Here is a 14,746-nt window from a genome sequence, read left to right on the forward strand (position 1 = left end):
TTGGTGCCTATATGCAATAATTTCTAAGAATGATCATTAGTCTACTTTTGCTTTGCCAAAAACATCTAGAAACTGAAACTCGCTAAAAATATTGGTGCCTATATGCAATAATTTCTAAGAATGATCATTAGTCTACTCTCTACGATTATTAAATCTATCTTGATTTGTCACGGCCACAAGGGTTAAGATTTCCCTGGAAAGCTTTGAAAATTTTCTCCTCTGAATCTAAAAGCCTGGGGTAGAAATATTTCTTGTATGACTCCCTACCAAAATAGTTACACGTTTGTGAAGTGAATCTACAGTAAATATGGACCTCTTCTTTAAAGCGCAAGTGAATGTAATTTTATATGATTTTTTTTTATATAAATACATATATATGAAATTGTGTGCGTTTTTTTGTCATATGTGTATATAATGATATACGGTATGTTTAATGTGTAAGTGTACATAATTTTGCATGATTTGTACGTGTATGAATTTTTTATGCTGTTTAAGGTCATACATGTATGGGTATGTATTTTTTGTGTCATAATTTGTGTGAAAGTAAGTATGTGAATTAAATTGTGCGCGAATTTCTTTCATATTATGCATTGATATAATTATATATGCTGCTTTAAAAACTACTAGTGTAAGTTATCTTGTATATGATGTTCCTTTTGGGTTAGATATATATTATGTTCAATTTATGTACGTTATTTCTTTGATAATGAGGACGTTATTATTTGTAAATGAGAAAATATACGAAATATTCTCGTTTTCAAAGCTACCGTTTTAAAAAGGTGTTTAATATGTTTAACACTTATCACTCATGGCTTGTATTCGTTCTTCTTGCATGAGAACATGGTTTTTGTCTGTTAAAAGCTAAGGATGATCGCATAGTATTCAGCAGTTTGATACATCGGCTTTGTATCTAGATCATAATCTTACATTTTGGTCCTTTCTAAGACCTGTATAGGTATAACTAGGCCGATATATCAGGTGATCAAAGCGTATAACTTAATGTATCATGGTCAAGGCTATATACCAATAAAAGAAATTGTTCTTTGTTTCATATAAAATTCAGCTACTTCAGAACAATTTTGTTACAATTTCTAGATTTTCACTCCGTCGTAGACCTATTTCCCACAAGATATCCATAAATTTGCTTCAAGAGAACGAAACGAAAAAGGGGTGTTGAATAGTATAATAGTATGCAGTGAAATGCAAGTCAACTGAAGTCAGGTACCCTCATATTGCCGCATTTCAGAAAGTGGTCCGCAGAATAAACACTGTACTTTCGTTTTCAAGTAAACAACTCGAAAACATGTGAATATTAGCATGAAAAGTGTCCTATTTTATGTAAAATTCATTCCACGAGTGAAATAATGCCCATTTGGCCCCTGATTTACGCGCAAATGCGCGAAAAATGGAAAAATTAGGATCTATTTATTAGGGACTTCTTTCGACACACCACGGAAGCACATTTTTGACCGAATTACTGCAGTATAACCTCATCAACTAATTGACTTTATTACACAGTAGGCATTTGGGTGTAGAAAATTGTAATTGGCATTTTGAGTCTTCTATTGACTTTTGATATACTGGAACCGTTACCAACTTCAATACTCTTTGGCTCTATATGAAAATGATGTCTTCCGTTGAATATATATACTAAATATTTTCCGACATAGCGATCTTATCCGTTCTAATTAATGTTATCAATAACCACTTAAGTAAACGCTAAATCACAATTCCAAAACTGTATTGTTTAAATGACTTAACTGTCTTCCGCTAACGCATTGGACAATCAGCATTCTCATTCTCAGTATGCGGTTTCGCCAATCTTCTGATATGGCCAAAGGATGGCCCTGTATCATACAAGAATGTGTAACCGAACGTTATTTAATTTTAAGCTATTTTGTCCATGGCTTTTAAATAGCATTTGGAAGCACTTTTCATATTTTATTTCAGGAACTCTTCTCACCAGTTCCGTAGAGTTGCCTTGTATTGCAGTAGAAGCAGCACGACCTCGACTGCGATTACCATTTGAGTCACGCCATGAGAAAACCAACATGGTGCGTTTGCGACCAGCATGGATCCGGACCAGCCTGCCCATCCGCTGTTCGCTTTCAAAGCCTATTGCAATTAGAGAAACCGTTAGCGAACAGCGTGGATCCTGACCAGACTGCGCGGATGCGCAGGCTGGTCTGGATACATGCTGGTCGCAAACGCGCTATGTTGTTTTTCTCATCGCGCGGCTCATTTATTCTGAACTTGCTCTTAAAATGGATAAATTGCTTACATGTAATTGTGTCCTGTTACAGCTTGTTCAGTAAAACTTCAACACACATATCAGTTTTATTTTTTTATTAGTCTATCGGAAACATTATACAAAAGTTAATGAACTCTCGCTTGAAGAGAAACATAAACTGTCTCTGTCATAAGGTTGTGAGAGGCCAATTTAAACATGTTAAGAATGTATTACAACAGTGCATTTGCATACATTGTTTATTTGTACGGGATTAATTCAGAAATTCTGTTTAACTCATTATGAAGTTGTAATATTAGACCAATTTGAAATATTTCATCTGACTGATTTGCAAAGTAATATGTAATAAAATCTTCTGCAAGAAATAATTCATTTTTACTGAGAGGTATTAGAACTGAAGAAATAACTTAAATTCTGCTTGAAAACCAAAAGTAACAGAAAGTACATCAGCATGTATATGACGAAAAAATGAACCATTAGAGGAACTGGTATTTTATTGGCGATAAGTGTTATAATTATAATACACAATAAATAAAATGATCATATTTTACAATGGGAAGTGAACAACAATCTTTACAATATTCTATGGTTGGTTTTATTATTAGGTACCGTTGATAAGATTGTGATCTAATTCAGCACTGTTTTTCGTAATCAGTTAAATCCTTTTGTAAATTTTGATTCTGATCTAATTTAACACTTTTTTCGTCATGGGTTAAGCATTTTTCGTGTCTCAGGTTGTGATCCGATTTGTCACCTTTTTCGTCATCAGCTAATTCCCTTTGATACTTTCCATTGTCAGCTGGTTTGGCACCTTTTTCGCCATTAGATAAGTCTCTTCGGTAATCTAGACTGTAATCTGATTTTGCACCTTTTTCGTCACGAGATAAATCCCTTTGATAATTATTGTCTTCTGAGTTCACTTTACTTTTCTTCACAGGCTGAATCAATTTATGCTTTGATTCATCACTTACAGTGTCAGGAGTTGGGGCCGTCTGGTTATTCAGATTGTCCACTGAGTTTGCACTTTTTTCGTTAATAGTTAAGTCCCTTTTAAAATTGAGATGATGATACGTAGAGGAATCTGGCATCGAAGCTGTTGGGGTATGCACTAAATGATCATATATATCCTCAGTATTTGCCTGACCGCTGATATTATTAGAATTTAAAGAAACATCATCTCGGCCATGTGGTAATAAAATGAAATAATCGTTGCGTTTAGAAGAGTTATTCTTCGATAAAGAACCATTTTGAATTTCAGAATCATCATTAACTTCAGTTGTTGCTTTTTTACTTAATTCATCATCCGATTGCTTATTTCTTTGTTTCTCAGGTGTTTCATATTCTCGTCTGATAGAGGGCATATGCTTAAATTGTGCAGCAGGAATAAAATCGTACACATCCGTACAATACTCAGGTTCTGACGTCATAAGGGCCGAGGTGGACCATTTCTGTGGCCGGAAGTACTTTCTCCTGGCTGATTTCTTAGGTTTAGAATCACAAGACTTTTCCTCATCCGTGTTTGAATCACAACTGCAAAAGACGGAAGACATGGAATGTAAACTTTGAAGTATAACTGATTTCATCCATAGCAGCCATTGACAGCTACTACGTTCAGCACATTCCAGTAACGTTGATGTTCGGCTTTGTCAAATACTGGCAATATTGCCAGTTAATAAGTTTACAAAAGTCTGAATAACGAATTAACTATCGATTTTAAACAGTGTAATACCTATAAGTTGAAAAAGTGTTAACATTGTCGAAGAAGGTCAAGGTAAGTTAACTTTTTGGAAGGCGCAGAGTGTTTAGAGAAGTGTTATGCTGATTTACACTTATCGGGACATAATACATTTTTATACAAGTAATGTATGAATTATACATACACAAATGTTAGTTAGAATCTAAAGACTGGCACCGAGTTAACTATATGTTCATTGTTTTATAGTTTGCTTCGACATTTGGAACTGATTTGAAAATGTTAAAAAGTTGCTTAGTCATTAAAAACACATTCTTCCATAACATTTTAGTAAATTCATAAATAAGGAAATAAGTATCCAATTAAATAGCTAACAAATTTGTTCAAGAATGAAAAAACAATGTTTTAGGAATTATATGAACGACGTTTTTTTAATAAATACGAGCCCGCCATGAGAAAACAAACATAGTGCATTTGCGACCAGCATGGATTCAGACCAGCCTGCGCATCAGCGCAGTCAGGATCCATGCTCTACACTAACTGTTTCTCTAATTGCAATAGGCTTTGAAAAACAAAAAGAATGGATCATGGCGGTCGCAAACACACTATGTTGCCTTCTTAAGGTGCGGGTCATATCATTCAAATGAGTTAATTTCTTACCATTGCATTGTTAGAAAAGCAATTACTGCAATCAGGATGACTATGATGATCCCGCCACCAACAATAGCAAATATCAACCAAACTGAAAAAAATCCCAACAAAATCAGCGGAATGAAAATACAGTTATATAATACGTTTTTTTAACTTTTTATACCAGTGTAGGTCTTACAATTGTACGGAATCTTACTGAAAAAACTACAATATTTCATTATAATCAGTATATACTAATTAGGCAAACTGGCACTGTTACAAAAAGTAACTGTTTAATCCAGGTTTAAATTTCATTGTTTTTTTTTTTGCTTTTATTTGTTGACGTATTGATATGAAACTTTTAGGATTCTTTATTAAGCATAAACTCTGTATTTACAGGAAAGCTGCTCTGAATAGCAAAACTGAAAAATTATCATAAAAGCATAAACAAAAAAATAAAGAAATAAAAAAAAACTAGCAAAAACCGATTTCTATTTAAACGTGGTATTATTTGAAACTTTACAAATCTCTATGATCTGTAGATTTATTTTCGTTTTCGCTTGTGTTATAAATGTGCTAAATCTCTAAATGTTCATACATTTCAAACGTGGATCCAAGTCGTAATTATTGTCCATTATATGTTCTTCAGCATGACTTGTATTTGAAGAACTGTTGTCAGCAGTGAGTAGTTCGCCCTCAAAATACTCTTCGTTTGTGATGTAATCGTCCGTCTCCAGTGGACCAGTCTCAACTATAAAGTGTTCATTATAGTTGAATTCTGTCGTCAAGACATTGTCTAATGTCGTTATGGATTCGGTAGTTGTTTGTGATGTTGTCTTATCTGACAGCTGAGATGTTGTTTTGTCTGTAATATAACAGTGATTATCCTTTAATTTTTTGTAATGTTTGTAGACTGACCTAGACTCATCACATTCATTCTTCTGAAATAACTGATCAAAGCCAATAGGAATATTTCATCTTGTTTCTGCAACAGTTTTACCAACTGACAATTACAGTATCTCAAAAGTAAATTTTAAATTCAAAAGACTTAATGTTTGATTTTAGAAAGAGTTGCATATAGGATATTTTATTCTAAACCTTTAAAATTTTTACATTGTTCAGAAGCTACGAGACAGTACCGTATTATACAGTTATGCTCTAGATATTGTAGTCAATAGAATTCCGGAAAATAATACTTGTGTTGATTGTCTTCTGATTATATATTAAAAAGTATTCATTAAGTTCCAAACAATAAATAAAGTATACGAACGTGCAAAGATATTTGTAATTAAAGATCTGTACTGTTAAGTCATATTAATACACATTACTTTATTCGTGTATTAACTCTACTGATATTGCATATTTGTAAGGCAATATGTTATTTATTTCACATAAGTATTCAACAAAAGCAGTGAAAAGATGCGTCAATATGCTATTTATAGCAAAACAAAGACACGACAGCTATTTATATACTGTCACATTGAATTACTTCCGTTGAACCTTTTGTTATATGCTCACTTCAAAGAATTATTTTTGTCTTATTGAAGTGTATAACAAGATGTTATCTTTGTATTATCAACATCCATTCTTCGTGCTATTTATATCAAACATTTGTATTATTTAGATAAAGTAAAGACGCAAATAAAAGGATAACAACTTTTGATAAAAGCCCACATCCTTCCGATTTTGGTTTGCTATCAACATGCTCTCAGACCTTTCTGATCGTAACTAAATATATATGTTTCCGGTCACATTAAAATGACAATCAGATCTTTTCTCTTTTTATTTTCAGTGACATTTTTGTGAAATTCTATACACTCAATCTGTTTTAAATCATAGCAATTTGTAGTAACACTGGTGATATAAGTCTCAAGATGTCATATAATGTTGTAACAAATGGTAATACATACTTACCGGGTTCATAAAGGTCTGACGTGGAAGCTGCTACGCCAAAACTATTATCTCCATCAGGATGTTCATCAGAAATTTCTGAATCTGTAAAATGAGCAACGGATTCTTTTTTAGAATATACGACATACTATGCTGCTCAAGGTGCATTGTTAAACTGAATATGACTGTGAAGCATATCTGGTAATTTTTTATTAAGAGATTTGAAATATATCTTTATGCAGTTAAGAAATACAAAACGTGAAAAATCTGATAAATTCATTAAAATCAAATGAATTTTGTTTTTGTTTCATATGTAACATCAAGATCATGAATTTACACTTCTGGTTGCGCCATTTGTGCAAATATTGCAACTAGTTATCATTCGGGGCAAGATATTTGATTTTACACTGAAGCAGATATCCTATATATTTATATACCATAAAAGCTGTAGTAAGCAACTGGTTAAGGAACTATCTGGCTGCTCGATGCAGGTAGCTGCTTAAGACATGTTGAACATAGTACAGAAAGAAAATCTAGAACGTTAACTGACTGACTGCATAAGGCAAATGACTGCTTAATGCAGGTGACCACAAACGCAGGTTCAAATGTATAAATATAATATCACTCTGGGAATGTTTATGTAACATACGCAATGGATATCAAATTATTATTATTATAAGATATCCTCTATATCTTAGCCATATATTTTGTATTTTGACATATTGATAAGTTACCTAGTTCTAGACATAGAAAGAACGTTCCATAACACCATTTTACAGTCCACATAGACCGACCAGAGGCTGAGAGTCCAAAATTCTCTGGCATTCCGTACCGACGACAATACCTGTTCTCATATCTGAAAGTAATTCCAGATTTATAATTTATATTTTGATCATTATAAAAGTATTAACAATATAAGTACCTTTTCATCTATTTTAAATAATAATGGTAATATTTCAATGTTCGCCAAACCTATAATCACGACAACTCCAAATTTGTAATGATATTATTGATAAAATCACCATCTTTAATTGCTAGTTACAAAAAATTACATTTTACGTTTTTACCAAATTTGTACTATTTTTGCCGATTTTCACTATACTCTTGCAACGGAAATACAGAAAACGCAAAAATTTTCACCAAATGTTTTATGATAATAACGAAATTATTACCATTTCACCATTTTCGTCACTGATGGTAATGTTAATAACGGAAGTATTGCCATTTCTGCAACATTTCTAATTTGATTCTATGTACCTTTGTAGGTATTGTTGTCGTTTAATTCAAACTAAAGTATTTACATACTTTAGAATTTGAAATAAACGTGTTCAAGAGATGCAGTGTCTTGATTGTAACCAAAAACGCACTTATTTTGTATTTTATTCTTTTAATTGTGATTTCGTTCAAAGTTAATCTTCGAGTGAAGTTTATTACACCACGGGGAACTCAAAACGAATCATGCGCGGTAAAAAAAGTCAATAATATTTCCTCGAAAAAAAAAAAAAACAACACCTGTATAGTAATAATAATTAAACACGAGGTTTGGTTTTTTAACAGAAAATTACATAATTTTTTTTTGCTTTTGTTAGCTATAAGAATCTTCTTTACCCATAATTCGAATTCTTAGCTATATCAAGAAAAATAACTTTTCACAAATTTATTGTTTGAAACAATGAATTGTCCATTCCGAAGGATAAAATTCACTGTTAAAGATCAATAAAACAAGTCAAACTACACGAAAACCATTATCCCATTTTGAGTGTCCCTCAAATATATTAATCAACCAACCTGATATCCAGATGTGCGCTGAGTATCCTTCTGACACCAGGGGTTTTCGGTTGACATATTGACCATTGACTGTTCGCATCACCACATACCATCACTTCGTAATTTTTACATGGTACTAGTATAAACAAAATATTTTTGATAATGGTAATGTACAGTATTTGAGTATCTGCACTTGATAAAATGCTATGAATGCATTCAGAAATTTAGACCAGAAGGTATTTGTTAAGCTCTGGAAAACATTAAACAAAAGTTTTTTTCGTTCATTTTCAAGTTTGAAATATTTGTTTCAGATGATGGATATTTCCATATTTATATAGTTTTATTTAGTGTTTTTGGTTTAGGATTGAAACTACAATTTTATCCTTTGTAGGTTAAACCCTGTTCGTTATAAGAATTGTCGCTTGTTACATTAAAACTGCAAATAGTTCATAAAATTTCAGTTGTAATATACAGGCACATCAGCTAACATTGCTTGCTTTGGCATTGCACTAAAACCACTATATATGTTTATAAGTTTGAAGTTATGGTTTAGTTGATGTACGACAAACAGCATGTAAATTGAATGTTTGTTTTTGAAAACAAAATCTTTGCTGAAAATCTTTGAATAAAACGATGAAAATCATTAATATTTTTTTTTTAAATAATTAGTTTCGGAATGCATTAGACCATTAACTATCGCTCTAATTTTATCGTAAGTAATAAAATGTACATAACAAATTTTATACAGTTTATCAAAAGATATTTTCGAATTTTACTGTAATTGCGTAAAGACTTAATTAACGTGATAATTAACCATTTCAATTTTTTAGAAATAAAATAAAACACATATGCCATACAATATTCGTTGCCGAATAAACTGCGTGAATATAAACCTTTTTAAAAGATTATTTCAGAAACAATCCGATGCTGATGCCATGTATCACTTGTAAATAACGCTTGAAATAAATACTTACCTACGGTGCCCCTAAAGTGACATGTTACACACATTTTTTCCAATTAGGTAATGTGAGACTTTTTTTATTTCGTTTAAACGAAATCATTTCGTTCAAACGAAATCATTTCGTTTAAACGAAATAAGTTATTTCGTTTAAACGAAATCATTTCGTTTAAACGAAATAATCATTTCGTTTAAACGAAATCATTTCGTTTAAACGAAATAAGTTATTTCGTTTAAACGAAATCATTTCGTTTAAACGAAATAATCGTTTCGTTTAAACGAAATAACTTATTTCGTTTAAACGAAATGATTTCGTTTAAACGAAATAAGTTATTTCGTTTAAACGAAACGATTATTTCGTTTAAACGAAATGATTTCGTTTAAACGAAATAACTTATTTCGTTTAAACGAAATGATTTCGTTTAAACGAAATAACTATTTCGTTTAAACGAAATAAAAAAAAGTCTCACATTACCTAATTGGAAAAAAAGTGTGTAACATGTCACTTTAGGGGCACCGTACTTACCACCGTAGCTGTATATATTTTTTATTCCTCCTACAAAGATGAATGTACAAATCAATGTAAATACAAATACTTCCATTTTAAATGCAAACTTTGGAAAAAACACAATAAAGTCTTTTTGCATAGGTAACAATAAAGCTATAGTTTACTCAAATAAAATGACAAATGCACATTATTACACAAATGAAAAACGTTATTGTCAGTACTTGACTCTAATTGATATGGCCGTTTGCTGGCGTAGTTAGTCACTACCGGTGTTCAAGTACATAACAATAGTTTGGCAAGTGAAATGTCGCGAGATAAACAGTCTCACGACGCCCTCTAGGATCCTGTTTTTGTATAGTTATAGTCACTGTAAGTGTGACTTGCGCCACAATTTTACCACAGACACTGTTTCCTATGTGGAATTTTGAGACACGTAGCCGCTGACGCTTAAATTCCTGACACAAGTATTTCATATGCATTTGGCGTCCATTATTACATGTTTATCCTCTGCAAGAAACCATCACCAAACGCTTGAAAGAAGTACTATAACATTATTTTGATTTTTGTGAAAGGTTTTAACTGAACGATTTCATTACCTCTTAAATGAGCTGATGTCGTAAATATTTGTTCAAGGTCTCTATCCCAAGAAAACATCAACGTAAATATACATGTGACGTATATGTATTCAAATCGTGCAGAATGCATCTTTAATTCTTTTGTCTTAAATAACACATAGAAATTTGTTCAGATGCGTTGCATATTGTTGCATAAGCAAATATCATGCATTTTTGTAGGAGTTGGGGATGGTGGAATCCTTCCTTATCTTATATGTTAGAGATGCCCTTTTAATTCGCAGTTTAATACCATGTTCAAAATATCAATATATTTGTTAAACAATTTATCATGCATCATACGAATTACCAGTTTAAGTTATCAAAGTTATAAATCTGTTTTGATGTAAACGTGACATATCAAACTGCGTTTTAAAATGACAAAACAGAAACTGTAAGTTCAGCTGCATACTTAATGAACCAAAGGAAGATATATCTTAAGGAAAAATATTGTGGTTGGTTGTTGACCCGTTATACAGTGTACTTCAGAAAAAACAAATACATCTAGAAACCTCACTTGTTATCACTTGACGACTCCTCATTTGCTTTTGTTTCTTTCGAAGAAAAGGATGTTAAATAAAAAAAATAATAAAACATCACTGTAGACAATTTGTTTAATGTACTTTATGAATTTGTTTTCAATTGTTGCATTGTATTGTCAGATGTCCATATATGAGCCGCGCCATGAGACAAGAGGGCCAAGATGGCCCTAGGTCGCTCACCTAAGAAACACTCCATAACAGTGTAAAACATGTTTGACCTAGTGATTTCATGGAAACAAATATTCTGACCAATTTTCATTAAGATTGGACCAAAAAATTGGTCTCTTGCGATAAAACAAGCATTTTCTTAGATATGACCTAGTTTTTGACCCTAGATGACCCATGTTCAAACTCGACCTAGATTTTATCAAGGCAATCATTCTGACCAAAATTCATGAAGATCAACTGAAAAATACAGCCTCTATCACATACTGAAGTTTTTTCTTTGATTTGACCAAGTGACCTAGTTTTTGGCCTCAGATGACCCATATTCAATTTCGACCTAGATTTCATTAAGGCAATCAACCTGACCAAATTTCATAAATATCAACTGAAAAAAACAGTCTCTATCGCATACACAAGATTTTTCTTTAATTTAACCTAGTGACCTAGTTTTTGACCTCAGATAACCAATATTCAAAATCAACCTAATTTTCATCAAGGCAATCACTCTGACCAAATTTCATGAAGATCAATTGAAAAATACATCCTCTATTGCATACACAATGTTTTTCTTCGATTTGACCTAGTGACCTAGTTTTTGATCCCAGATGACCCATTTTCGAAATCAGCCTAGATTTTATCAAGGTAATCATTCTGGCTAAATTTCATGAAGATCAGTTGAAAAATACAGCCTCTATTGCATACACAAGGTTTTTCTTTGATTTGACCTAGTGACCTAGTTTTTGACCCCAGATGGCCCATTTTCGAACTTGGTCTAAATTTCATCAAGGCAATCATTCTGACCAAAATTCATGAAGATCAATTGAAACATACAGCCTCTATCGCATACACAAGGTTTTTATGTGATATGACCTAGTGACCTAGTTTTTGACCCCAGATAACCCATTTTCGAACTCGACCTAGATTTCTTCAAGGTCATCATTCTGACTAAAATTCATGAAGATCAATTGAAAAATACCGCCTCTATCGCATACACAAGGTTTTTCTTTGATTTGACCTAGTGACCTAGTTTTTGGCCCGAGATAACCCATTTTCGAACTCGGCCTAGATTTCATCAAGGCAATCATTCTGACCAAAATTCATGAAGATCAGTTGAAAAATACAGCCTCTATCGCATACACAAGGTTTTTCTTTGATTTGACCTAGTGACCTAGTTTTTGACCCGAGATGACCCATTTTCGAACTCGGCCTAGATTTTATCAAGATTATCATTCTGACCAATATTCATGAAGAAGAATTGAAAAATACAGCCTCTATCGCATACACAAGGTTTTTCTTTGATTTGACCTAGTGACCTAGTTTTTGACCCGAGATGACCCATTTTCGGACTCGGCTTAGATTTCATCAAGGTTATCATTCTGACCAATATTCATGAAGATTAATTGAAAAATACCACCTCTATCGCATACACAAGGTTTTTCTTTGATTTGACCTAGTGACCTAGTTTTTGACCCGAGATGACCCATTTTCGAACTCGGCCTAGATTTTATCAAAGTTATCATTCTGACCAATATTCATGAAGATTAAATGAAAAATACAGTCTCTATCGCATACACAAGGTTTTCCTTTGATTTGACCTAGTGACCTAGTTTTTGACCCGAGATGACCCATTTTCGAACTCGGCCTAGATTTCATTAAGGTTATCATTCTGACCAATATTCATGAAGATTAATTGAAAAATACAGCCTCTATCGCATACACAAGCTAAATGTTGACAGACGACAGACGACGGACGACGGACGCCGGACATCGAGCGATCAGAAAACTCACCTGAGCATTGCTCAGGTGAGCTAAAAACCAACCTAGTGGCTTTGCGACCAGCATGGATCCGCGCAGTCTGGCCAGGATCCATGCTGTTCGCTAATTGTTTCTCTTCTTGCAATAGGCTTTGAAACACACAGCATGGATCCTGACCAGACTGCGCGGATGCGCAGGCTGGTCTTGATCCATGCTGGTCGCAAAGCCACTATGTTGGTTTTCTCATGGTACGGCTCATATATATTCTTTTTGTAAAGAATGCTCTATTTTCTCCATAGAATTAGCTTTTTTGTCGTTATCTTCTAAAATTAATTATTTTATACACCATCCCCCGATAGTCTGAATAGTCTTTGTTTACAACAGCTTTGACCTTGTAAAGACATCTATTATCAACTAAGTTTCAATAAACTAATGAATTTGAGGCCATTGAGTATAATTAACTTATCCCTTGTTTTCATAATACGTCGTTAAATTGGTTAATACGGAAGATTGTCATTTAGTGATAAGACGACTTCTAACAAACACACTTATGGTGTTAAAAGCGGCCGCCGGATGAATTTAAAGTAGACTACTTGACAAACGGGCTTTTAGGTCACGTTAGCTAATGACATTAAAAACAACATTATTGTCATATGTAAAAGTAAAGTAAAATATGTTAATCGTTTAAAGCCAAATCGACTTAAAGAACCCGGAAAAAATCATTTCCCTACATCACTGTCATCATACAGCTATAGAGTAAATAATTTAAGGCCTTCCCGGATCTTTATTGTTTTAAATCTTCTTCTGGTAATTAATTTCAACTATTCATACACTAACTTTGCAATTTATTCTGAAGGTTGAAACACTATTGAATAGATATTTTACAATGTATTAGCATACTTTGTGAACATACTTCTTTCACTTGTCGTTAAGTTAACAGTACCTCTCACTTATTGCATACGATATTTCAACCAAAACTTTAATTTGAAAGATTAAAAAATGAAAATGCCAATCGTGACAGTTAAGTGTTTCAAAGTTACAATCGCATACGTCAGAAATGAGGAGGAAATGATCTAGGTTTCTTTACCTCTTCCCTCCTTAACTAAGTTTCAGTGCTATCAAGGTCAAATCAGATGTGATTTAAAGCATTCTGAGTTCCATGCAAACTATGTTTTGTTGCCATTTTTAATGATTGACAATTACTTCTTTTTAATCTCACGCTAGAAGAAGGCGGAGGTGGGATTGGACATTCGTGTTACAAATTAGACTTACTTTTGTGAGTCACAGTAAATAATGATGCATACAGTAGACAAAGGCAGCTGGGAGAAGCTTTATGTCTTTTATAAATGTGTAAAGTGCAAGGAAAGTGGTTATATTGCCCTTACTGTTCACAAGACAGACAAGTAATTAAGCTAAATATTAGCACGTGCACTGATGGCGTGGCACCAAATGATGCATAATCTATAGTTTATTTGTCTCTTTAAACATCGAATTAAAAGCAAATATACATATTCATGATAATGCACACATGGTACAGTAGCCGCGGGAATTCATGGGTTCGTTCCCTGGCCGCTTCATACAAAAGACGTGAAAAATGGTACTAGTTGGGTGATCAGAATTAATAGGATAGTTCTAGACTTGGTCAGCAAGACGCCAGCATATTATGACTGGGTGGGATATCATGGCACGTACCTATGGCGTGACATTCAAATGAAGAAGTACTATGAAGTTCACTGCTACAAACAAGTACGAAAGTTACTACAAGATGCATCAAAAGGAAACTCTGCGTCAAACAAAGCAGTGTATGTAGTACTGAAAGAACAGGTGATGATATAACAACACTGGTGTCTTTGATGTAGATCCTAGGCAAACAGACAGTCTGATGGGAATGCATGAATGTTGGAGAAGGAACACTGCCTTTGTAGTGTGAATAGGATTTTTACTGTCGTATTTAGTACCTTAATATTGACTGATTATGA

General features: G+C 33.1%; 1 protein-coding gene across 3 annotated transcripts; it reads right to left on the reverse strand.

Moving 5' to 3' along the window:
- Window positions 1-2,331: 2,331 nt before the first annotated feature.
- LOC123561868 (uncharacterized) lies at window positions 2,332-10,056 on the reverse strand. 3 transcript variants are annotated; one of them, XM_045354536.2, is made up of 8 exons: window positions 9,916-10,017; window positions 9,713-9,742; window positions 8,250-8,364; window positions 7,196-7,317; window positions 6,486-6,566; window positions 5,170-5,436; window positions 4,602-4,683; window positions 2,332-3,778 (listed from the first exon to the last, which is right to left on the reverse strand). In XM_045354536.2, the coding sequence occupies exons 3-8, from the start codon at window positions 8,339-8,341 to the stop codon at window positions 2,881-2,883; spliced, it is 1,542 nt and encodes a 513-aa protein (XP_045210471.2). In that variant the 5' UTR covers window positions 8,342-8,364; window positions 9,713-9,742; window positions 9,916-10,017; the 3' UTR covers window positions 2,332-2,880. The 3 variants fall into 3 exon arrangements, with proteins under 3 accessions (XP_045210471.2, XP_045210472.2, XP_053408781.1); XM_045354537.2 differs by lacking the exon at window positions 9,713-9,742 and having other exon boundaries at window positions 9,916-10,056; XM_053552806.1 differs by having other exon boundaries at window positions 9,713-9,977.
- Window positions 10,057-14,746: the final 4,690 nt, after the last annotated feature.

The sequence above is a fragment of the Mercenaria mercenaria genome, chromosome 10, assembly GCF_021730395.1.
Source record: "Mercenaria mercenaria strain notata chromosome 10, MADL_Memer_1, whole genome shotgun sequence".
Taxonomy (NCBI): domain Eukaryota; kingdom Metazoa; phylum Mollusca; class Bivalvia; order Venerida; family Veneridae; genus Mercenaria; species Mercenaria mercenaria.

Coding starts and splice junctions, on each gene's coding strand:
- LOC123561868 (XM_053552806.1), bottom strand. CDS start 9,833: ATGCAAAAAGACTTTATTGTGTTTTTTCCAAAGTTTGCATTTAAAATG. Junction 8,365..9,712: donor AAATATATACAGCTACGGTG/GTAAGTACGGTG, acceptor TGTTTATACTAG/TACCATGTAAAAATTACGAA. Junction 5,437..6,485: donor GTCAGACCTTTATGAACCCG/GTAAGTATGTAT, acceptor GTTATATTACAG/ACAAAACAACATCTCAGCTG.